This window comes from Scyliorhinus torazame, chromosome 13 (genome assembly GCF_047496885.1).
Source record: "Scyliorhinus torazame isolate Kashiwa2021f chromosome 13, sScyTor2.1, whole genome shotgun sequence".
NCBI lineage: Eukaryota > Metazoa > Chordata > Chondrichthyes > Carcharhiniformes > Scyliorhinidae > Scyliorhinus > Scyliorhinus torazame.
In genome coordinates this window covers 228,296,554-228,322,300 of record NC_092719.1, presented here as the reverse complement: position 1 = coordinate 228,322,300, position 25,747 = coordinate 228,296,554, and the positions used below count along the sequence as shown (strand labels likewise).

The 25,747-nt window shown below is 50.9% G+C and overlaps 1 protein-coding gene across 2 annotated transcripts in view; it reads left to right on the top strand.

The window, feature by feature from the left end:
• The window catches only part of LOC140388659 (protein kinase C delta type-like), a 147,323-nt gene that overhangs the window by 47,688 nt on the left and 73,888 nt on the right, over window positions 1-25,747 (top strand). For both annotated transcript variants that reach the window (XM_072473148.1, XM_072473147.1), the window contains exons 2-4: window positions 731-865; window positions 3,759-3,958; window positions 9,885-9,945. In XM_072473148.1, the coding sequence (XP_072329249.1) occupies window positions 751-865; window positions 3,759-3,958; window positions 9,885-9,945 (376 nt within the window). In that variant the 5' untranslated portion in view covers window positions 731-750. The remainder of the gene's footprint in view (window positions 1-730; window positions 866-3,758; window positions 3,959-9,884; window positions 9,946-25,747) is intronic.

The following is a 25,747-nucleotide window of genomic DNA, read 5'->3' as shown; positions in this document are numbered from 1 at the left end:
TTCCAACGCCTGTTCGGGTACACGGAGGGAGAATTCAGAATGTTCAATTCACCTAACAGCACGTCTTTCAGGAACTTGTGGGAGGAAACCAGAGCACCCGGAGGAAACCCACGCAGACGGGGAGAACGTGCAGACTCTGCACAGACAGTGACCCAAGCCGGGAATCGAACCTCAGAGCCTGGCGCCGTGAAGTAACAGTGCTAACCACTGGTTTTAATAGACAAGGGAATCAAGTGTTATTGGCAGTAGGTCGAACAGTCTCCTTATGCTGCTCTCCATTTGTCTGGTTTGAGTGCAACTCCAACAGCACTTAATAAGCTCGACACCAGGGGCAGCACGATGGCACAGTGATTAGCACTGCTGCTTCACGGCACCGACGTCCCAGGTTCGATACTGAGTCACTGTCCGTTGGAGTTTGCATACTCTCCCCGTGTCTGCGTGGGTTTCGCCCCCACAACCCAAAGTTGTTCAGGTTAGGTGGATTGGCCACGCTAAATTGCCCCTTAATCGACTAAAAATTAATTGGGTACTCTAAACTTTTTTAAAAAGCAGCTCGCACCATCCAGCACAAAGCAGCTCATTCAATTGGCATCCAATCATTAACATTCATTCCCTCCACAAACATCCTGCCTAACTTGAAGAACCTCCAGCTAGTTATACTTAAAGCTTTGATTTTCATAAACATTAACTTTGAGTTTTAATTGTTTGGATTTTGTTCCTCCCTTTCCAGAGCCTCCGACATTTTGAGTTATGTCTCCGTTTCTTCGCCTCTCATTTAATTCCTATGAGGTGGGATCTGTCCTAAATTCAGCCGAAACGCAGCCGCCATTTGTCGCTGTGAAGGTGAAGGAAGCCTTGACAACAGGTATGAAAGCTGCAACTCTGAGATTCCAGCCCCTTCTCGTGGGGTATCGAGGGGTGGGAGGGAGTTCCCTGTTGACCCTGACCCTAACCACCACCATGTAATCCTGCCGAGTGGGAGTGACCCCTGCAGAGTGGGAGCGACCCCGATCAGCTTTCAGGGTGGGGGCCACTGGCAGCTAGACTCGGGCAGTCTAATGCAATGATAATACCAGGCCTGATGTTTAATACCATATTACCGTAATACCAGCTGTGATGATTAATACCATATTACCGTAATACCAGCTGTGATGTTTACTAGCGTATTACCGTAATACCAGCTGTGATGTTTACTAGCGTATTACCGTAATACCAGCTGTGATGTTTACTAGCGTATTACCGTAATACCAGCTGTGATGTTTAATACCGTATTACCGTAATACCAGCTGTGATGTTTAATACCGTATTACCGTAATACCAGCTGTGATGATTAATACCATATTACCGTAATACCAGCTGTGATGTTTACTAGCGTATTACCGTAATACCAGCTGTGATGTTTACTAGCGTATTACCGTAATACCAGCTGTGATGTTTACTAGCGTATTACCGTAATACCAGCTGTGATGTTTAATACCGTATTACCGTAATACCAGCTGTGATGTTTAATACCGTATTACTGTAATACCAGCTGTGATGATTAATACCATATTACCGTAATACCAGGCTGTGATGTTTAATACCGTATTACTGTAATACCAGGCCTGATGTTTAATACCATATTACCGTAATACCAGCTGTGATGTTTAATACCATATTACCGTAATACCAGCTGTGATGATTAATACCATATTACCGTAATACCAGCTGTGATGTTTAATACCGTATTACTGTAATACCAGCTGTGATGATTAATACCATATTACCGTAATACCAGGCTGTGATGTTTAATACCGTATTACTGTAATACCAGGCCTGATGTTTAATACCATATTACCGTAATACCAGCTGTGATGTTTAATACCATATTACCGTAATACCAGCTGTGATGATTAATACCATATTACCGTAATACCAGCTGTGATGTTTAATACCGTATTACCGTAATACCAGCTGTGATGTTTACTAGCGTATTACCGTAATACCAGCTGTGATGTTTAATACCGTATTACCGTAATACCAGCTGTGATGTTTACTAGCGTATTACCGTAATACCAGCTGTGATGTTTAATACCGTATTACCGTAATACCAGCTGTGATGTTTACTAGCGTATTACCGTAATACCAGCTGTGATGTTTAATACCGTATTACCGTAATACCAGCTGTGATGTTTAATACCGTATTACCATAATACAAGCTGTGATGTTTAATACCCTATTACCGTAATACCAGGCCGTGATGTTTAATACCCTATTACCGTAATACCAGCTGTGATGTTTAATACCATATTACCGTAATACCAGCTGTGATGTTTAATACCATATTACCGTAATACCAGCTGTGATGTTTAATACCAGGCCGTGATGTTTAATACCGTATTACCGTAATACCAGCTGTGATGTTTAATACCATATTACTGTAATACCAGGCCGTGATGTTTAATACCATATTACTGTAATACCAGGCCGTGATGTTTACTTGCGTATTACCGTAATACCAGCCGTGATGTTTACTAGCGTATTACTGTAATACCAGCTGTGATGTTTAATACCGTATTACCGTAATACCAGCTGTGATGTTTAATACCATATTACTGTAATACCAGGCCGTGATGTTTACTTGCGTATTACCGTAATACCAGCTGTGATGTTTAATACCGTATTACCAGCTGTGATGTTTAATACCATATTACCGTAATACCAGGCCGTAATGTTTAATACCGTATTACTGTAATATCAGCTGTGATGTTTAATACCATATTACTGTAATACCAGCTGTGATGTTTAATACCGTATTACTGTAATACCAGGCCGTGATGTTTAATACCGCCTTACCGTAATACCAGCTGTGATGTTTAATACCGTATTACTGTAATACCAGCTGTGATGTTTAATACCAGGCCGTGATGTTTAATACCGTATTACCGTAATACCAGCTGTGATGTTTAATACCATATTACTGTAATACCAGCTATGATGTTTAATACCGTATTACCGTAATACCAGCTGTGATGTTTACTAGCGTATTACCATAATACCAGCTGTGATGTTTAATACCATATTACCGTAATACCAGGCCGTGATGTTTAATACCGTATTACTGTAATACCAGCTGTGATGTTTAATACCGTATTACTGTAATACCAGGCCGTGATGTTTAATACCGTATTACCGTAATACCAGCTGTGATGTTTAATACCCTATTACCGTAATACCAGGCCGTGATGTTTAATACCGTATTACTGTAATACCAGCTGTGATGTTTAATACCGTAATACCAGCTGTGATGTTTGGTGGTAAGTACCTATAGTGCATCCTTTAGGAGGCATGCTGATTGCAATACCAGTAACTGTAGGGTGAATCCAGGATGTAGAGGTCAGTGATGTTTCCGATCACTAACATCTGTGCTCCAAAGAGTACGGACAAAATAATTGTAATTGATATAACATTAAGTGGAAAAAAAGTATTTTAAGCATTAAATTGGGACAAAAAGATGAAAGGTATTGTGGCTGGTCCTGACTGCTCGCCAGGGAATGTCATACGTACAGAAGTGACAAGTGAACAAGAGTTCTGACATTTAAAAGAAGAAATATGAATATCCTTGCATTCTGTCAGAGTTCCAATGTTGATGGTTTGGGACAGGCTGACCATGGGTTTGATTCCTAGTTCTGTGCTCGCCACACAATATGGCACCTGTCACTGTTTTCCACTGTCCACCCCCCTGTTGCTGATAAGCCGTGTTACTTGTCTTTGAGCAGAGCGTGGAAAAACGCTGCTTCAGAAGAAGCCAACTATGTATCCAAACTGGAAGTCTTCCTTTGACGCTCACATACATGAGGGACGTGTGATCCAGATTGTGCTGATGAGGAGTGCGGAGGAGCCTCTCTCTGAGATGACTGTGGGAGTCTCGGTCCTTGCAGAACGCTGCAAGAAAGGCAATGGCAAGGCAGAGTTCTGGGTAAGTGAGGGCATGTTGGCTTTGTGTAAGTTGCATCAATGACTGTTTGCAGCAGCGTGACATCAGCAAGAAAGAGGAGGTTTCATCTGATGTAAAGCAGCAGAGGAGGATCAGGGTGAAGAGCCAACAGGGCAGAGGCCAGCAGACATTCCATTTACTGCTCAACTGCCCCATTCTGATTGCATTGCTCACAACTGCCCCATTCTGATTGCATTGCTCACAACTGCCCCATTCTGATTGCATTGCTGCACAACTGCCCCATTCTGATTGCATTGCTGCACAACTGTACCATTCTGATTGCATTGCTGCACAACTGTCCCATTCTGATTGCATTGCTGCACAACTGTCCCATTCTGATTGCATTGCTGCACAACTGCCCCATTCTGATTGCATTGCTGCACAACTGTACCATTCTGATTGCATTGCTCACAACTGCCCCATTCTGATTGCATTGCTGCACAACTGTCCCATGATAATATAATAATAACTTATTGTGACAAGTAGGCTTCAATGAAGTTACTGTGAAAAGCCCCTAGTCGCCACATTCCGGCGCCTGTTCGGGGAGGCCGGTACGGGAATTGAACCCGCGCTGCTGCCTTGTTCTGCATTACAAGCCAGTTGTTTAGCCCAGTGTGCTAAACCAGCCATTCTGATAGCATTGCTGCACAGGTGGTTAAACAGGAGCAAACAGCAGTGGCTGAAAAAGAATCGGCTAAAGCAAGAATTTCTAAATATATTGTTTGCAGAGTCGCAATGCTCCTTACAGTTTGAGTACAAAATAACTATCAGCCAATATTCCCATTAAACCCGTATTACTCTTGTTCTGGGAGTATTTGATGGGGGTAGTGTAAAGGGAGCTTTCTTCTGTCTCTATCCAGTCTTATCACAATCCTCAGACTCAGTGGTTTTGATATGCCTTGGATTACTTTTGGGCTTTAGTTGCTATTTTTTTTGTTTGGTGAATGTGAGAATGAATTGAAACAGCAAGGTTCAAAGGAACAATTAAATGAATGGCTAATTCCTTTGCTATTGGATGAGGGGTGAATGTTGGCCACGATAATTGATGACGTCATTGACACACGTCATTGATGACGATGAACATCTTGCCAAGGTCATCCCCACACCCCCACTACTTGCCTTCAAACAACCGCGCAACCTCAAACAAACCATTGTTTGCAGCAAACTACCCAGTCTTCAGAACAGCGACCACGACACCACACAACCCTGTCATGGCAATCTCTGCAAGACGTGCCAGATCATTGACATGGATACCACTATTACACGTGAGAACACTACCCACCAGGTACGCGGTACATACTCGTGCGACTCGGCCAACGTTGTCTAGCTCATACGCTGCAGGAAAGGATGTCCCGAAGCGTGGTACATTGGCGAGACCATGCAGACGCTGCGACAACGAATGAACGGACATCGCGCAACAATCACCAGGCAGGAATGTTCCCTTCCAGTCGGGGAACACTTCAGCAGTCAAGGGCATTCAGCCTCTGATCTCCGGGTAAGCGTTCTCCAAGGCGGCCTTCAGGACCCGCGACAACGCAGAATCGCCGAGCAGAAACTTATAGCCAAGTTCCGCACACATGAGTGCGGCCTCAACTGGGACCTGGGATTCATGTCGCATTACATTCATCCCCCACCATCTGGCCTGCAAAATCCTACCAACTGTCCTGGCTTAATACAATTCACACCTCTTTAACCTGGGGTTACCCCATCTCTGGATCTGTAAAGATTTAATCACCTGCTAATGCTCGCATTCCTAGCATTGTTTGGCATCTTTGAATTTGTCTATATATATGTTTCTGGAACAGACCTCTGCATTCACCTGAGGAAGGAGCAGCGCTCCGAAAGCTAGTGACATCGAAACAAACCTGTTGGACTTTAACCTGGTGTTGTAAGACTTTGTACGATAATCAAGGCATTGAATCTTGCAATTGCAGTCTTCAATATCCACCTGAACAAAAAGTTAGAATCGCTATTTGAAAACCTGACCCAGACTGGGTGGCACCTCCTTGGAAACCGACCCTCCGACAGTGAACAAGACCCCGGCCCAGACGCCACTCAGTAACTGACCCATCGATAGTGACCCCTCAGCCACTCAATAACTGATCCTCAGACAGTGACCCCCCGCCACTCAGTAACTGACCCTCCGACAGTGACCCCCACCCCCGCCACTCAGTAACTGACCCTCCGACAGTGACCCCCACCCCCGCCACTCAGTAACTGACCCTCCGACAGTGACCCCCACCCCCGCCACTCAGTAACTGACCGTCCGACAGTGACCCTCCGCCAGTCAGTAACTGACCCTCCGACATTGACCCCCACCCCCGCCACTCAGTAACTGACCCTCCTACAGTGACCCCCCGCCAGTCAGTAACTGACCCTCCGACAGTGACCCCCCCCCAAGCCATTCTGTAATTGACCCTCCAACAGTGACCCCCAGCCACTCGGTAACTGACCCTCCGACAGTGACCCCACCCCCGCCACTCAGTAACTGACCCTCCGACAGTGACCCCCCGCCAGTCAGTAACTGACCCTCCGACAGTGACCCCCCCCAGCCATTCTGTAATTGACCCTCCAACAGTGACCCCCAGCCACTCGGTAACTGACCCTCCGACAGTGACCCCACCCCAGCCACTCAGTAACTGACCCTCCGACAGTGACCCCACCCCCGCCACTCAGTAACTGACCCTCCAACAGTGACCCCCAGCCACTCGCTAACTGACCCTCCGACAATGACCCCCCAGCCTCTCAGTAACTGACCCTCCGACAGTGACCCCCCGCCACTCAGTAACTTACCCTCTGACAGTGACCCCCGGCCACTCAGTAACTGACCCTCCGACAGTGACCCCCGCCACTCAGTAACTGACCCTCCGACAGTGACCCCCACACCCGCCACTCAGTAACTGACCCTCCGACAGTGACCCCCGCCACTCGCTAACTGACCCTCCAACAGTGACCCCCAGCCACTCGCTAACTGACCCTCCGACAGTGACCCCCCAGCCTCTCGGTAACTGACCCTCCGACAGTGACCCTGACAGTGACCCCCGGCCACTCAGTAACTGACCCTCCGATAGTGACCCCCGCCACTCAGTAACTGACCCTCCGACAGTGACCCCCACCCCCGCCACTCAGTAACTGACCCTCCGACAGTGACCCCCCCAGCCACTCGCTAACTGACCCTCCGACAGTGACACCCCCCAGCCACTCAGTAACTGACCCTCCGACAGTGACCCCCCCCAGCCACTCGCGAACTGACCCTCCGACAGTGACCCCCACCCCCGCCACTCAGTAACTGACCCTCCGACAGTGACCCCCCCAGCCACTCGCGAACTGACCCTGCGACAGTGACCCCCCCAGCCACTCAGTAACTGACCCTCCGTCAGTGACCCCCCCAGCCACTCGCTAACTGACCCTGCGACAGTGACCCCCACCCCGCCACTCAATAACTGACCCTCCGTCAGTGACCCCCCCAGCCACTCGCTAACTGACCCTCCGACAGTGACACCGCCCCCCCAGCCACTCAGTAACTGACCCTCCAACAGTGACCCCCCAGCCACTCGCTAACTGACCCTCCGACAGTGACACCCCCCCCAGCCACTCAGTAACTGACCCTCCAACAGTGACCCCCCCAGCCACTCTGTAACTGACCCTCCGACAGTGACCCCCACCCCGCCACTCAGTAACTGACCCTCCAACAGTGACCCCCACACCGCCACTCAGTAACTGACCCTCCAACAGTGACCCCCAGCCACTCAGTAACTGACCCTCCAATAGTGACCCCCCCAGCCACTCGCGAACTGACCCTGCGACAGTGACCCCCCCAGCCACTCAATAACTGACCCTCCGTCAGTGACCCCCCAGCCACTCGCTAACTGACCCTCCGACAGTGACACCGCCCCCCCAGCCACTCAGTAACTGACCCTCCAACAGTGACCCCCCAGCCACTCGCTAACTGACCCTCCGACAGTGACACCCCCCCCCCCAGCCACTCAGTAACTGACCCTCCAACAGTGACCCCCCCAGCCACTCTGTAACTGACCCTCCGACAGTGACCCCCACCCCGCCACTCAGTAACTGACCCTCCAACAGTGACCCCCAGCCACTCAGTAACTGACCCTCCAATAGTGACCCCCCCGTCTCTCAGTAACTGACACTCCGACTGACCCCCCCACCCCCCAGCCACTCAGTAACTGACCCCCCGGCCTCTCAGTAACTGACCCTCCGACAGTCCCCCACCCCCAAGCCACTCGGTAACTGACCCTCCGACAGTGACCCCCACCCCTGCCACTCAGGAACTGACCCACCGACAGTGACCCCACCCCTGCCACTCAGGAACTGACCCTCCGACAGTGACCCCACCCCTGCCACTCAGTAACTGACCCTCCGACAGTGACCCACCCAGCCACTCAGTAACTGACCCTCCGACAGTGCCCCCCAGCCACTCAGTAACTGACCTTCTGACAGTGACCCCACCCATGCCACTCAGTAACTGACCCTCCGACAGTGCCCCCCGGCCACTTGGTAACTGACCCTCCAACAGTGACCCCCCAGCCACTCTGTAACTGACCCTCCGACAGTGACACCCCCCCCCCCCCCAGCCGCTCAGTAACTGACCCTCCAACAGTGACCCCCCCAGCCACTCTGTAACTGACCCTCCGACAGTGACCCCCACCCCAGCCACTCAGTAACTGACCGTCCGACAGTGACACCCCGCCACTCAGGAACTGACCCTCCGACAGTGACCTCCCCCGCCACTCAGTAACTGACCCTCCAACAGTGACCCCCAGCCACTCAGTAACTGACCCTCCGATAGTGACCCCCCCCCAGCCACTCAGTGACTGACCCTCCAACAGTGACCACCAGCCACTCAGTAACTGACCCTCCGACAGTGACCCCCCCGTCTCTCAGTAACTAACACTCCGACAGTGACCCCCCCACCCCCCAGCCACTCAGTAACTGACCCTCCAACAGCGACCCCCAACCACTCAGTAACTGACCCCCCGGCCTCTCAGTAACTGACCCTCCGACAGTCCCCCCCCCAAGCCACTCGGTAACTGACCCTCCGACAGTGACCCCCACCCCTGCCACTCAGGAACTGACCCACCGACAGTGACCCCACCCCTGCCACTCAGGAACTGACCCTCCGACAGTGACCCCACCCCCACCACTCAGTAACTGACCCTCCGACAGTGCCCCCCAGCCACTCAGTAACTGACCTTCTGACAGTGACCCCACCCCTGCCACTCAGTAACTGACCCTCCGACAGTGCCCCCCGGCCACTCGGTAACTGACCCTCCGACAGTGACCCCCCCAGCCACTGACAGTGCAGCACTCCCTCAGCACTGATGTTCTGAAGTGCAGCACTCCCTCAGTACTGATCGTCTGACAGTGCAGCACTCCCTCTGTACTGGCCCTCTGACAGTGCAGCGCTCCCTCCGTACTGACCCTCTGACAGTGCAGCGCTCCCTCAGTACTGACCCTCTGACAGTGCAGCGCTCCCTCAGTACTGACCCTCTGACAGTGCAGCGCTCCCTCAGTACTGACCCTCTGACAGTGCAGCACTCCCTCAGTACTGACCCTCTGAATGTGCAGCACTCCCTCAGTACTGACACTCTGACAGTGCAGCACTCCCTCAGTACTGACCCTCTGACAGTGCGGCACTCCCTCAGTACTGCCCCTCTGACAGTGCGGCACTCCCTCAGTACTGACCCTCTGACAGTGCAGCACTCCCTCAGTACTGACCCTCTGACAGTGCTGCATTGCTGTACCAGCTTGGTTGTGACATCAATGTTCTGACTCAGAGTGTGGTTGTTTGCAGTGTCCGGACAGTAGATGTCAGTTGTCTGTGCCCTAGTGTGACTGTGTGAGGGGATGTTACAGTCTTCATTTGTGTCTACCTGTCTCTCCACAGCTGGACCTACAGCCCCAGGGGAAAGTGCTGATGGCAGTACAGCTGTTTCTGGAAGATTCAGGTAAGATTCTATAGGATTCCACTGCTGCAGGTGAAGGTTCCCTTTTAATTGTTCCTTTTCCACTCCTCCCAAGAGGGAATGTTGAGGATGAATTTCTCCCAGGCTGGTTGATGTCTCCTTTATTGGTGCTGGGTTATGGCGTTGAATGGAGCAATACAATTCGAAATCTGAATCTCGGGCATGTTTGTTGTGAATATGTTAATGAGCAGGTTTTATAGAGAGGGAGTGAAACTTGGCAATGTTGAGTGACATTATTCGCAGTGTTGCAGGATGAATCACTGTGACCTTTGCACCATGTTTATTTATTTATTTTTACTTGTTCTGAGTTACAAAGGCAGGGCTCAGAGTGTGGGTCAGGAGCGAACCCCTAATCCAGCTCCTCGCCTATTTAGTGACCATAGTTGCTGGGTAATGAACTGCATACTGAAGAGAGTTTAAAGGGAAAGCCACACATCCAGTGGACCATCTTTAGGTCCACAATGTGGTATCTTCCTGTATGTTCTTCCTGCACCCCCCTCGGGTATGGGGAAGTGTGAATGATCTGCATTTCCACTCTGTTACCACAAATTAGAATCCAAAATATCTGGAGTTTTTAGAGCACTAGTGGATTATTCCCGGGATTGCTGTGTGAGAGCACACAAGCACCACCCACCGCTCATTCCCACATGTATAGATCAAGCTCAAAACCAGAAACAACCCACTAACCGAACTCTGCTGCCACAACACTTTGGACCTCCGCACTTACACTGCTCGGTATCGTACACCTGGCAGAGGTCATCACACACACATCTTGTTGACACTCTGTTAAATGCAACAATGCGCATTGTAACTGGAACTCTCCTCTCAACACCCCTTCCTGGCTTCCTGTCCTCGCAAACATCACCCTGCCACACATCTGCAGACTGACCAAACCCAGAAGCTGGTTGAAACTATCTGGTTGAAACTATCTGTGCTGCACCTCACTCACCACTCCATGGTGACCTGCTGAACCTACTCATTGCCCGTCTTCCCTCAGAATCCCAGAGAGAGCAGCCTTCCTGAGCAAGATCCAACAGCAGATATTCTTTGCATCACGGAATGATAAATACGGAAAGTCACTAACAAGTTCCTTGTGACAAACTCTGCGGATGGCAGACTTTGAACGATCATGGCAAGAGTGCTCCTTGCTGAATAGATTGAAGACAGGCTGGGGCCTCTGAGCAGCCAACCCCCCCCCCCCCCTGCTGGGCCCCCAGTACAACCTCCCCCGCTGGGCCCCCAGTGCAACCTCCCCCGCTGGGCCCCCAGTACAACCTCCCCCGCTGGCCCCCAGTGCAACCTCCCCCGCTGGGCCCCCAGTACAACCTCCCCCGCTGGGCCCCCAGTACAACCTCCCCCGCTGGGCTCTCATTACGACCTCCCCGCTGGGCTCTCAGTACAACCTCACCCCCCCCCCCCCCCCCCCCCCCCCCCCGCCCCAGCTGGGCTCTCAGTACAACCTCCCCCGCTGGGCTCTCAGTACAACCTCCCCCGCTGGGCCCTCAATATGACCTCCCCCGCTGGGTCCTCAGTACGACCTCCCCCGCTGGGCCCTCAGTACAACCTCCCCGCTGGGCCCTCAGTACAACCTCCCCCCCACCCCCCGCTGGGCCCTCGGTACAACCTCCCCCGCTGGGCCCTCGGTACAACCTCCCCCGCTGGGCCCTCGGTACAACCTCCCCCGCTGGGCCCTCGGTACAACCTCCCCCGCTGGGCCCTCAGTGCAACCTCCCCCGCTGGGCCCTCGGTACAACCTCCCCCGCTGGGCCCTCGGTACAACCTCCCCCGCTGGGCCCTCGGTACAACCTCCCCCGCTGGGCCCTCGGTACAACCTCCCCCGCTGGGCCCTCGGTACAACCTCCCCCGCTGGGCCCTCTGTACAACCTCCCCCGCTGGGCCCTCGGTACAACCTCCCCCGCTGGGCCCTCGGTACAACCTCCCCCGCTGGGCCCTCGGTACAACCTCCCCCGCTGGGCCCTCGGTACAACCTCCCCCGCTGGGCCCTCGGTACAACCTCCCCCGCTGGGCCCTCGGTACAACCTCCCCCGCTGGGCCCTCGGTACAACCTCCCCCGCTGGGCCCTCGGTACAACCTCCCCCGCTGGGCCCTCGGTACAACCTCCCCCGCTGGGCCCTCGGTACAACCTCCCCCGCTGGGCCCTCGGTACAACCTCCCCCGCTGGGCCCTCGGTACAACCTCCCCCGCTGGGCCCTCGGTACAACCTCCCCCGCTGGGCCCTCGGTACAACCTCCCCCGCTGGGCCCTCGGTACAACCTCCCCCGCTGGGCCCTCGGTACAACCTCCCCCGCTGGGCCCTCGGTACAACCTCCCCCGCTGGGCCCTCGGTACAACCTCCCCCGCTGGGCCCTCGGTACAACCTCCCCCGCTGGGCCCTCGGTACAACCTCCCCCGCTGGGCCCTCGGTACAACCTCCCCCGCTGGGCCCTCGGTACAACCTCCCCCGCTGGGCCCTCGGTACAACCTCCCCCGCTGGGCCCTCGGTACAACCTCCCCCGCTGGGCCCTCGGTACAACCTCCCCCGCTGGGCCCTCGGTACAACCTCCCCCGCTGGGCCCTCGGTACAACCTCCCCCGCTGGGCCCTCGGTACAACCTCCCCCGCTGGGCCCTCGGTACAACCTCCCCCGCTGGGCCCTCGGTACAACCTCCCCCGCTGGGCCCTCGGTACAACCTCCCCCGCTGGGCCCTCGGTACAACCTCCCCCGCTGGGCCCTCGGTACAACCTCCCCCGCTGGGCCCTCGGTACAACCTCCCCCGCTGGGCCCTCGGTACAACCTCCCCCGCTGGGCCCTCGGTACAACCTCCCCCGCTGGGCCCTCGGTACAACCTCCCCCGCTGGGCCCTCGGTACAACCTCCCCCGCTGGGCCCTCGGTACAACCTCCCCCGCTGGGCCCTCGGTACAACCTCCCCCGCTGGGCCCTCAGTACAACCTCCCCCGCTGGGCTCTCAGTACAACCTCCCCCGCTGGGTTCTCAGTACAAACCCCTCATGCACTTGTGGAAAGAAACCAACAGTGCTGCCCATTATCAAGGGCCCAGACTAAACCAACAGTGTTGCTACTGGTGAGGTCCCCGAGCACTGGAGAATAGCCAATATTGTTCCTTTGTTTGAGAAGGGTAGCAAGGCTAATCCAGGAAATTATAGCCCAGTGAGCCATCCGGCAGTGATAGGGAAATTATTGGAGAGGTTTCTTCCCGACCGGATTTACTCCCATTTGGAAACAAGTGGATGTATCAGCGAGAGGCAGCACGGTTTTGTGAAGGCCGGGGCATTGAGTATAAGAATTGGCAAGTCATGTTGCAGCTGTATAGAACCTTAGTTAGGTCACACTTGGAGTATAGTGTTCAATTCTGGTCGCCACACTACCAGAAGGATGTGGAGGTTTTAGAGAGGGTGCAGAAGAGATTTACCAGAATGTTGCCTGGAGCGGTTGAATAAACTCGGTGTGTTCTCACTGGAACGACGGAGGTTGAGGGGTGACTTGATAGAGGTCTACAAAATTATGAGGGGCATAGACAGAGTGGATAGTCAGAGACATTTCCCCAGGGTGGAAGTCAATTACTCGGGGACATAAGGTGCGAGGGGGGAAGTTTAGAGGAGATGTGCGAGGGAAGTTTTTTTTACAGAGGGTAGTGGGAGCGTGGAACTCGCTGCCGGAGGAGGTGGTGGAAGTTGGTACGATAGTGACATTTATATGAATAGGAAGGGAATAGAGGGATACGGATCATGGAAGTGTTGAAGGTTTTGGGTTAGTTGGGCAGCATGGTCGACACAGGCTTGGAGGGCCAATGGGCCTGTTCCTGTGCCGTACTTTTCTTTGTTCTATTACCCAAGGAGTATTCCCTCTACAGACTAAGTGGTGACAAAACACCTTAAAAACTCTGCAAATGAGTAGGCTGTTGCCTGGTTTCGGGGATTTGAATTTACCAAGGACATGAGCCTTCTTGCGGTTGAAGCTGAAACAGATTCTTTGGTATGCTTCTGCGAAGGCGTCAAGCAAGGCTTGGAGATTCTCGTCAAAGAGACTTAGAAACACAGAAAATAGAAGCATTCAGCCCTTCGAGCCTGCTTGCCAGTCATTATGATCATGGCTGATCATCAAGTTCAATACTTTCTGTGGGAGTGAATTCCACAGATTTCTCCTCACCTCGGCCCTAAAAGGTTTACTCCATATCCTCAAGTTATGACCCCTAGTTCTGAACACTCCCACCATCGGGAACATTCTTTCTGAATCTAACCTGTCTAATCCTGTTCTGAAGGCTGGGTAGTTTGCTGCAAACAATTGTCTGTTTGAGGTTGCGCGGTTGTTTGAAGGCAAGTAGTTGGGGTGTGGGGATGACCTTGACAAGATGTTCATCTTCATCGATCACGTGTCGAAGGCTGCAAAAAATGTTTCTTAGTTTCTCTGCTCCGGGAAGTACTGGACGACGAAGATTGCTCTGTTGGTTGTGTCCTGTGTTCGTCTTCTGAGGCGGTCGGTGCGTTTGTTTGCTGTGGCGCGTTGGAACTGTTGATCGATGAGTCGAGCGTCACACCCCGTTCGTATGAGGGCATCTTTCAGCATCTGTAGATGTCTGTTACGTTCTTCCTCGTCTGAGCAGATCCTGTGTATACGGAGGGCTTGTCCATAGGGGATGGCTTCTTTAACAGCGACCATGACACCACACAACCCTACCATGGTAATCTCTGCAAGATGTGCCAGATCATCGACATGGGTACCACCATTACACATGAGAACACCACCCACCACCCACCAGGTACATGGTACATACACGTGCGACTGGGCCAACTTTGTCTACCTCATACGCTGCAGGAAAGGATGTCCTGAAGCATGGTACATTGGCGAGACCATGCAGACGCTGTGACAACGGATGAATGGACATTGCGCGACAATCGCCAGGCAGGAATGTTCCCTTCCAGTCGGGGAACACTTCAGCAGTCAAGGGCATTCAGCCTCTGATCTCCGGGTAAGCGTTCTCCAAGGCGGCCTTCAGGACGCGCGACAACGCAGAATCGCCGAGCAGAAACTATAGCCAAGTTCCGCACACATGAATGCGGCCTCAACCGGGTCCTGGGATTCATTTAAAAAAAAAAAAAATTTTATTCAAGATTTTGTGGCCAAACATAACAGTACATAGTTTTTCTTTTGAACAACAACAAAGCAATATAAATAACCGTGGCCAATTTTAAACAAATAAATAAATAATATATAAACAAAAACAAAACTGAACTGAGTGGCAACTGCCTTGTCAAAAATAGTTACTCTCCAAAGATACAATCCAACAATCCAATATACATTACCTATAACAAGTGTCTATACATATACAATGACATCCCTGAGAGTCTGTCCGATTCCTCCCTCCCCCCCTGGGTTGCTGCTGTTGTCTTCTTTTCCATTCCCTCTATCTTTCTGTGAGGTAGTCGACGAACGGTTGCCACCGTCTGGTGAACCCTTGAGCCGAACCCCTTAATACGAACTTGATCCGTTCTAACTTTATAAACCCTGCCATGTCGTTTATCCAGGTCTCCACACCCGGGGGTTTGGCTTCCTTCCACATTAACAATATCCTACGCCGGGCTACTAGGGACGCAAAGGCCAAAACATCAGCCTCTCTCGCCTCCTGCACTCCCGGCTCTTCTGCAACGCCGAATATAGCTAACCCCCAGCTTGGCTCGACCCAGACCCCCACCACCTTCGAAAGCACCTTTGCCACCCCCACCCAGAACCCCTGTAGTGCCGGACATGACCAGAACATGTGGGTGTGATTCGCTGGGCTTCTCGAGCATCTCCCACACCTATCCTCTACCCCAAAAAATTTACTGAGCCGTGCTCCAGTCATATGCGCCCTGTGTAGAACCTTGAATTGTATCAGGCTTAGCCTGGCACACGAGGACGATGAATTTACCCTACGTAGGGCGTCAGCCCACAGCCCCTCCTCAATCTCCTCCCCAGCTGCTCTTCCCATTTCCCTTTCAGCTCATCTACCATGTTCTCCCCCGCGTCCCTCATTTCCCTATATATGTCCGACACCTTACCATCCCCCACCCATGTCTCTGAGATCACTCTATCCTGCACCTCCTGCGTCGGGAGCTGCGGGAATTCCCTCACCTGTTGCCTCGCGAAAGCCCTCAGTTGCATATACCGAAATGCATTCCCTTGGGGCAACCCATATTTTTCCGTCAGCGCACCCAGACTCGCAAACGTCCCATCTACGAACAGATCTCTCAATTGTACTACCCCAGCCCTTTACCATGCTCAATCCCCCATCCATTCTACACGAGAAGAGTAAATGAGTTAGGAGAGTGTCCACTCCCAATTAAAGGCATTGATTGGTCTAGTCGGCAGCTCCATGGCAAATGAGTGGGGATCAGTAATGTTACCAAATTGTCCCAGAAAGAATGAGGGTGATGTCTCACTTAGTTGAAAAGCCACATGGAGGTAAGCGACAGCTGACCATCCACTAGACGGTAGTGATGTTCTGAAATACATGGGGCGGGATTCTCCGCCGCCGTGATTCTCTGCCGCCGTGATTCTCCGTTTTGCCGGCTCCCGGGGCTTTCCCGATGGCGTGGGGCTCTCCCACAATGGGAAACCCCATTGATCGACCAGAGTAACGGAGATTCCTGCCGGCGGGTCGGGGCAGAAATGTGACGTGGCCGGGGCGGAGAATCCCGGCCAGGAAGCCTACCACCCAAGTGACCACCAGAAAGATTCCAACCACATTGGATTCCATACCCACTCACCTTATTGCAGAACTGAGAGGGAACCTGTCAGAGGCTGCCCCATGTATATAAAATGACCTGTAATAACCCACCAAACTACGGACAGCTGCCCTACACGGATTGGATGCAGGAGTGGTACCCCTTACAGTAGGTAGTCTTCCTACCAGCTGGACCCAGAAAGGTAGTTCCAAGTTCAGGAGCAGATTTCCCGCCTGTTGATGTGCCAACCCATAGCATCTAGCAACAGTAACTGGAACATCCCGGTGGTGCTAGCGTCCAAGCCAGTTCCGGTGAAGATTGTCGCAACAGTACAGCTCCCACATTCCCCAGTACTGGTGCCAGTGCCATGAACCAAAAGCCATTTCTTCCACACCAGTCCTTGAGCCCTGTATTGCTCACTCTGATCTTATTTACCCTACCCAATTACTTGTGGCTCAGTTAATATTACCGTCGAGATCCTGCTAATTAATTTGGCCCTTAGCTGCTCATGATCCCCAAGCAGAACCTGTTTGCTTGTTCTGTATCTGATTGATCCTCGTATGGACCATGACAACTGGGTCTTCCCGCTCCCACTGCAAGGTCCTCTCCAACCCTGAGCAGATGTCTTGGACCCTGGCACCGGGCAAGTAACACAGCCAGCTCCGAGAATTGTCTATCTCTCTGACTAACATCTCCTGAGACCATGACATTTCTATTAACTCCCCCGATCGAATGTCTTCCTGTACTATGGTGCCGTGGTCAGTTTTCTCATCCAACTTGCAGCTTTCGCTTTCATCCATATAGGCTGCAAGAACCTCAAACCTATTGAACAATTGCAGGGGCTGAGGCTCCTCCACTTCTACCTTCTGGGTTCCCTTACCTGCCTTACTCGTGGTCACATCCAACTGTCCCTGGCCACTGACCAAATCAGGAGGCCCAATATCAAGGAGTATGACCACCTCCTGAAATAGTGTCCAGGTAACTATCCCCCTCTCTGATGCATCGCACTGTCTTCAGTTCTGTTTCTGTAAATGACTCTGACTCGGGCACCACGGTAGCACAGCGGTCAGCACAGTGGCTTCACAGCTCCAGGGTCCCACGTTTGATTCCTGGCTTGGGTCACAGTCTGTGCGGAGTTTGCACGTTCTCCCTGTGTCTGCATGGGTTTCCTCCGGGTGCTCCAGTTTCCTCCCACTGTCCAAAGATGTGCAGGTTAGGTGGATTGGCCATGCTAAATTGCCCTTAGTGTCTGAAAAGATTAGGTGGGGTTACTGGGTTACAGGGATAGGGTGGGCTTCGGTAGGGTGATCTTCCCAAGGGCTGGTGCAGACATGATGGGCCGATGGGCTCCTTCTGCACTGTAAATTCTATGATGCTATGAACACTTCTTTCAACCTGTGCTGTTCAAAACCAGTCCAAATCTCAAAGCGAAAGTAAAAACTCACGAGCCACAACTCCACCCACACAATGACATCACTGAAGCCATGTGATAAGACAAAAACATTTCTTAAAGGGACACTCGCATGACACTTTACTACTGCCAGTAAACTTATTAGTACTAACAAAACCTTCCAGTTATTAAATAACATGAGTTTTTAATGAAAAGAACAAAGAAATGTACAGCACAGGAACAGGCCCTTCAGCCCTCCAAGCCCGTGCCGACCATGCTGCCCGACTAAACTACAATCTTCTACACTTCCTGGGTCCGTATCCCTCTATTCCCATCCTATTCACGTATTTGTCAAGATGCCCCTTAAATGTCACTATCGTCCCTGCTTCCACCACCACCTCCGGTAGCGAGTTCCAGGCACCCACTACCCTCTGTGTAAAAAAAAAAAAAAAAAAAAAAAAAAACTTGCCTCGTACATCTACTCTAAACCTTGCCCCTCTCACCTTAAACCTATGCCCCCTAGTAATTGACCCTTCTACCTTGGGGAAAAGCCTCTGACTATCCACTCTGTCTATGCCCCTCATAATTTTGTAGACCTCTATCAGGTCGCCCCTCAACCTCCGAGGTTCCAGTGAGAACAAACCGAGTTTATTCAACCGCTCCTCATAGCTAATGCCCTCCATACCAGGCAACATTCTGGTAAATCTCTTCTGCACCCTCTCTAAAGCCTCCACATCCTTCTGGTAGTGTGGCGACCAGAATTGAACACTATACTCCAAGTGTGGCCTAACTAATGTTCTATACAACTGCAACATGACTTGTCAATTCTTATACTCAATGCCCCGGCCAATGAAGGCAAGCATGCCGTATGCCTTCTTGACTATCTTCTCCACCTGTGTTGCCCCTTTCAGTGACCTGTGGACCTGTACTCCTAGATCTCTCTGACTTTCAATACTCTTGAGGGTTCTACCATTCACTGTATATTCCCTACCTGCATTAGACCTTCCAAAATGCATTACCTCACATTTGTCCGGATTAAACTCCATCTGCCATCTCTCCGCGCAAGTCTCCAAACAATCTAAATCCTGCTGTATCCTCTGACAGTCCTCATCGCTATCCGCAATTCCACCAACCTTTGTGTCGTCTGCACACTTACTAATCAGACCAGTTACACTTTCCTCCAAATCATTTATATATACTACAAACAGCAAAGGTCCCAGCACTGATCCCTGCAGAACACCACTGGTCACAGCCCTCCAATTAGAAAAACATCCTTCCATTGCTACTCTCTGCCTTCTATGACCTAGCCAGTTCTGTATCCACCTTGCCAGCTCACCCCGGATCCCGTGTGACTTCACCTTTTGTACTGGTCTACCATGAGGTACCCTGTCAAAGGCCTTACTGAAGTCCATATAGACAACATCCACTGCCCTACCTGCATCAATCATCTTTGTGACCTCCTCGAAAAACTCTGTCAAGTTAGTGAGACACGACCTCCCCTTTACAAAACCATGCTGCCTCTCACTAATACGTCCATTTGCTTCCAAATGGGAGTAGATCCTGTCTTGAAGAATTCTCTCCAGTAATTTCCCTACCACTGAAGTAAGGCTCACCGGCCTGTAGTTCCCGGGATTATCCTTGCTACCCTTCTTAAACAGAGGAACAACATTGGCTATTCTCCAGTCCTCCGGGACATCACCTCACGAGACAGGTGAGGATCCAAAGATTTCTGTCAAGGCCTCAGCAATTTCCCCTCCAGCCTCCTTCAGTATTCTGGGGTAGATCCCATCAGGCCCTGGGGATTTTTCTCCCTTAATATTTTTTAAGACGCCCAACACCTTGTCTTTTTGGATCTCAATGTGAACCAGGCTATCTACACACCCTTCTCCAGATTCAACATCTACCAATTCCTTCTCTTTGGTGAATACTGATGGAAAGTATTCATTTAGTACCTCGCCCATTTCCTCTGGCTCCACACATAGATTCCCTTGCCTATCCTTCAGTGGGCCAACCCTTTCCCTGGCTACACTCTTGCTTTTTATGTACGTGTAAAAAGCCTTGGGATTTTCCTTAACCCTATTTGCCAATGACGTTTCATGACCCCTTCTAGTCCTCCTGACTCCTTGCTTAAGTTCCTTCTAGGGGCTGTTTAGCACAGGGCTAAATCGCTGGCTTTGAAAGCAGACCAAGGCAGGCCAGCAGCACGGTTCAATTCCTGTAACAGCCTCCCCGAACAGGCGCCGGAATGTGGCGACTAGGGGCTTTTCACAGTAACTTCATTTGAAGCCTACTTGTGACAATAAGCGATTTCCATTCATTCATTTCATTTCATTTCCTACTTTCCTTATATTCCACACAGGCTTCGTCTGTTCCCAGCCTTTTAGCCCTGACAAATGGCTCCTTTTTCTTTTTGACGAGGCCTACAATATAGCTCGTTATCCAAGGTTCCCGAAAATTGCCGTATTTATCCTTCTTCCTCACAGGAACATGCCGGTCCTGAATTCCTTTCAACTGACACTTGAAAGCCTCCCACATGTCAGATGTTGATTTGCCCTCAAACATCCGCCCCCAATCTAGGTTCTTCAGTTCCCGCCTAACATTGTTATAATTAGCCTTCCCCCAATTTAGCACATTTACCCTAGGACCACTCTTATCCTTGTCCACCAGCACTTTAAAACTTATTGAATTGTGGTCACTGTTCCCGAAATGCTCCCCTACTGAAACTTCTACCACCTGGCCGGGCTCATTCCCCAATACCAGGTCTAGTACCGCCCCTTCCCTAGTTGGACTGTCTACATATTGTTTTAAGAAGCCCTCCTGGATGCTCCTTACAAACTCTGCCCCGTCTAAGCCCCTGGCACTAAGTGAGTCCCAGTCAATATTGGGGAAGTTGAAGTCTCCCATCACCACAACCCTGTTGTTTTTACTCTTTTCCAAAAGCTGTCTACCTATCTGCTCCTCTATCTCCCGCTGGCTGTTGGGAGGCCTGTAGTAAACCCCCAACATTGTGACTGCACCCTTCTTATTCCTGATCTCTACCCATATAGCCTCACTGCCCTCTGAGGTGTCCTCCCGTAATACAACTGTGATATTCTCCCGAACCAGTAGCGCAACTCCGCCACCCCTTTTACATCCCCCTCTATCCCGCCTGAAACATCTAAATCCTGGAACGTTTAGCTGCCAATCCTGCCCTTCCCTCAACCAGGTCTCTGTAATGGCAACAACATCATAGTTCGAAGTACTAATCCAAGCTCTAAGTTCATCTGCCTTACCCGTAATACTTCTTGCATTAAAACATATGCACTTATAGAACATAGAACAATACAGCGCAGTACAAGCCCTTCGGCCCACGATGTTGCACCGAAACAAAAGCCATCTAACCTACACTATGCCATTATCATCCATATGTTTATCCAATAAACTTTTAAATGCCCTCAATGTTGGCGAGTTCACTACTGTAGCAGGTAGGGCATTCCACGGCCTCACTACTCTTTGCGTAAAGAACCTACCTCTGACCTCTGTCCTATATCTATTACCCCTCAGTTTAAAGTTATGTCCCCTCGTGCCAGCCATATCCATCCGCGGGAGAAGGCTCTCACTGTCCACCCTATCCAACCCCCTGATCATTTTGTATGCCTCTATTAAGTCTCCTCTTAACCTTCTTCTCTCCAACGAAAACAAACTCAAGTCCATCAGCCTTTCCTCATAAGATTTTCCCTCCATACCAGGCAACATCCTGGTAAATCTCCTCTGCACCCGCTCCAAAGCCTCCACGTCCTTCCTACAATGCGGTGACCAGAACTGTACGCAATACTCCAAATGCGGCCATACCAGAGTTCTGTACAGCTGCAACATGACCTCCCGACTCCGGAACTCAATCCCTCTACCAATAAAGGCCAACACTCCATAGGCCTTCTTCACAACCCTATCAACCTGGGTGGCAACTTTCAGGGATCTATGTACATGGACACCTAGATCCCTCTGCTCATCCACACTTTCAAGAACTTTACCATTAGCCAAATATTCCGCATTCCTGTTATTCCTTCCAAAGTGAATCACCTCACACTTCTCTACATTAAACTCCATTTGCCACCTCTCAGCCCAGCTCTGCAGCTTATCTATATCCCTCTGTAACCTGCTACATCCTTCCACACTATCGACAACACCATCGACTTTAGTATCGTCTGCAAATTTACTCACCCACCCTTCTGCGCCTTCCTCTAGGTCATTGATAAAAATGACAAACAGCAACGGCCCCAGAACAGATCCTTGTGGTACTCCACTTGTGACTGTACTCCATTCTGAACATTTCCCATCAACCACCACCCTCTGGCCACCAGACCCGCTGTGTTCAGCAACTTCTCCCTGTCTGCTCTGCCTCAGAGCCAAACTGTCCCTATTCCCTAGTTCTCCCTCAATGCTCTCACCTTCTGACGTATTGCTCCCGTGCCCACCCCCCTGCCATACTAGTTTCAACCCTCCTGTGTGACACTAGCAAACCTCGTGGCCAGGATATTTATGCCTCTCCAGTTTAGATGCAACCCGTCCTCCTTATATAGGTCACACCTGCCCCGGAAGAGCTCCTAGTGGTCCAGATAACGGAAACCCTCCCTCCTACACCAGCTGTTTAGCCACGTGTTTAGCTGCTCTATCTTCCTATTTCTAGCCTCACTGGCACGTGGCACAGGGAGCAATCCCGAGATTACAACCCTAGAGGTCCTGTCTTTTAACTTTCTGCCTAGCTCCCTGAACTCCTGCTGCAGGACCTCATGCCCCTTCCTGCCTATGTTGTTAGTACCAATAAGTACAACGACCTCTGCCTGTTTGCCCTCCCCCTTCAGGATGCCCTCTACCCATTCGGAGACATCCTGGACCCTGGCACCAGGGAGGCTACCATCCTGGAGTCTCTTTCATGTCCACAGAAGCACCTATCTGTGCCCCTGACTATAGAGTCCCCTATTACTATTGCTCTTCTGTGCTTTGACCCTCCCTTCTGAACATCAGAGCCAGCCGTGGTGCCACTGCTCTGGGTGCTGCTGTTTTCCCATGATAGGCTATCCCCCCCGACAGTATCCAAAGGGGTATACCTGTTCGAGAGGGGGACAACCACAGCGGATTCCTGCACTGACTGCCTGCCCTTTCTGGTGGTCACCCATTTCTCTGTCTGCACCTTGGGTGTGACCACATTTATATAACTGCGATCTATGACGCTTTCCGCCACCTGCATGCTCCTCAGTGCGTCCAATTGCTGCTCCAACCGAACCATGCGGTCTGTGAGGAGCTCCAGTTGGGTGCACGTTCTGCAGATGAAGCCATCCGGGACGCTGGAAGCCTCCCGGACCTGCCACATCTCACAGTCAGAGCACTGCACCCCTCTAACTGACATTGCGTCAATTAATTAGTTAATTAAAATTAAAAGTTAAAATTGAAAAAAAAAATCACTGCCTTACCTGATTACCCTCTCTCCCCTCTGTGTCTTTTTTCAAAGCTTGGCAGTCTCTCTCTTACACCTCTTTTCAACTCCCCAACTGGTCTGCCCATTGCACTAGCCTTTGTTTTTTTGAAGTTCTACACTATCCTTCTCACCGTTCACAATGCTTTCAAGTTTCATGTCAATTACAAATTTAAAAATTGTATCTTGTACACCAAGGTCTAGATCGTTAATATATCAGGAAGAGCAAAGGTCCTGGGCAACATGGTGGCGCAGTGATTAGCACTGCTGCATCACAGGCCAAGGTCATGGCTTCGATCCTGGCCCGGGGGTCACTGTCCGTGTGCAGTTTGCACATTCTCCCCGTGTCTGCGTGGGTCTCACCCCCACAACAAAAAGATGCGCAGGGTAGGTGGATTGACCACGCTAAATTGCCCCTTAATTGGGGAAAAAAAAGATTTGGGTACTCTAAATTTAACTTCTTTTTAAATAAAAAAGGAAGAACAAAGGTCCCAACACTGATGCCTGGCTTACTCCACTACAAATATTGCTCTATCCTGAAAACCATCTACTCTTTTGACAGGTGCAGGAAGAAAATACAGTTGAGAACCAAGAGGAATACAAAAGGCTCATAGGGGAGGTGAAAAAGCTCATTAGAGAGGACGGATTATGCAGCTTCTAGCTAACCAGATTTCGGAGCTGGAGCTGTGAGTGAGCTCACTGGAACATCCGCGATGCAGAGGAAGTCGTGGATAGCACGTTTAGACAGGTGGTCACACCGCAGGTGAGGATTGCACAGGAAGAAAGGGATTGGGTGACCATCAGGAACAGTCAAACACTCAGGAAGGCAGTGAAGGAGTCCCCTGTGGTCATCCCCCTCTCAAACAGATATACCACTCACATACTGTTTGGGGGGGTGAGGGTGGCGCCTCAGGGGTAAGCAGCAGCAGCCAAATCCACAGCACTGTGGCTGGCCCTGCTGCTCAGATGGGTGGGAGAAAAATGAGTGTCTGGGCTATAATAGGTAATTCAATAGTAAGGGGCACAGACAGATGCTTCTGTGGCTGCAAATGTGAATCAAGGATGATATGTTGCCCTCCTGGGTCCGGGATGTCATGCAGCTACTGCAGGGCATTCTGGGGATGGAAGATGATTAGGCAGTGGTCGTTGTTCACATTGGTACCAACAACATGTGAACTAAAGGGTGAGGACCTGCAAACCGAGGACAGGAAATTAGGAGATGAACTAAAATGCAGGACCTCAAATGTAGTAATCTCAGGATTACTCCCACCTCCACGCGTTAGAGAGAGCAGGAATAAGAAGATAGATTAGATGAATCGGTGGCTGGAGAAATGGTGTAGCCGGGAGGGTTTCAGATTCTTGAGGCACTGGGACCAGTTCTGGGGATGATGGGACCTGTACAAACCAGACCTGGTTGCACCTGGGCAGAGCTGGGATCAATGTCCTTTAGGGGCTTTCACTAGTTCGATTGGGGAGCATTTAAACTAGGGTGGCAGGAGGATGGGATCCCAGGAGTAGGATCAGATAGGTCAAAATGGAGGTAGAACATTAGCCAGAGATGTAGGCGATGTTGTGATAGCTTGGAATTACAGGAGAAGCAAAATTATAAAGGTATCCAGCAGGGGAAATGATGAGGTTAAACTGTTTATACTTCAATGTAGGGAGTATTAGAAACAAGGTAGACAAGTTAAGGTTACAGGTAGACACATGGCAACATGATGTCTTTGTTATAACAGAAACTTGGCTAAAGAAGGGACTAAATTGGCAGCTCAATATCTCTGGATACAGAGTTTTCAGAGGGGGGAGGGAGTGGCACTAATGGTTAAGGAATCAATTCCAGCGGGCAGCACGGTGCGGCAGTGGTTAGCACTGCCGCTTCACGGCGCCGAGGTCTCAGGTTCGATCCCAGCTCTCAATCACTCTCTGTGTGGAGTTTGCACATTCTCCCTGTGTTTACATGGGTTTCGCCCCCACAACCCAAAGATGTGCAGGGTAGGTGGATTGGCCACACTTAATTGCCCCTTAATTGGAAAAATGAATTGGGTACTCTAAATTTAAAAAAAAGGGATCAATTCCAGTTGTGAGAAGGGATGATAACGAAACGGGTCAACAAACAAGGCTTCATGGGTTAAACTTAGAAATTTACAAAGGAGCAGTCACACTGCTGGGAATATACTACAGACCCCCAAATAGTGAAAGGAAGATAGAAGAGCAAATATG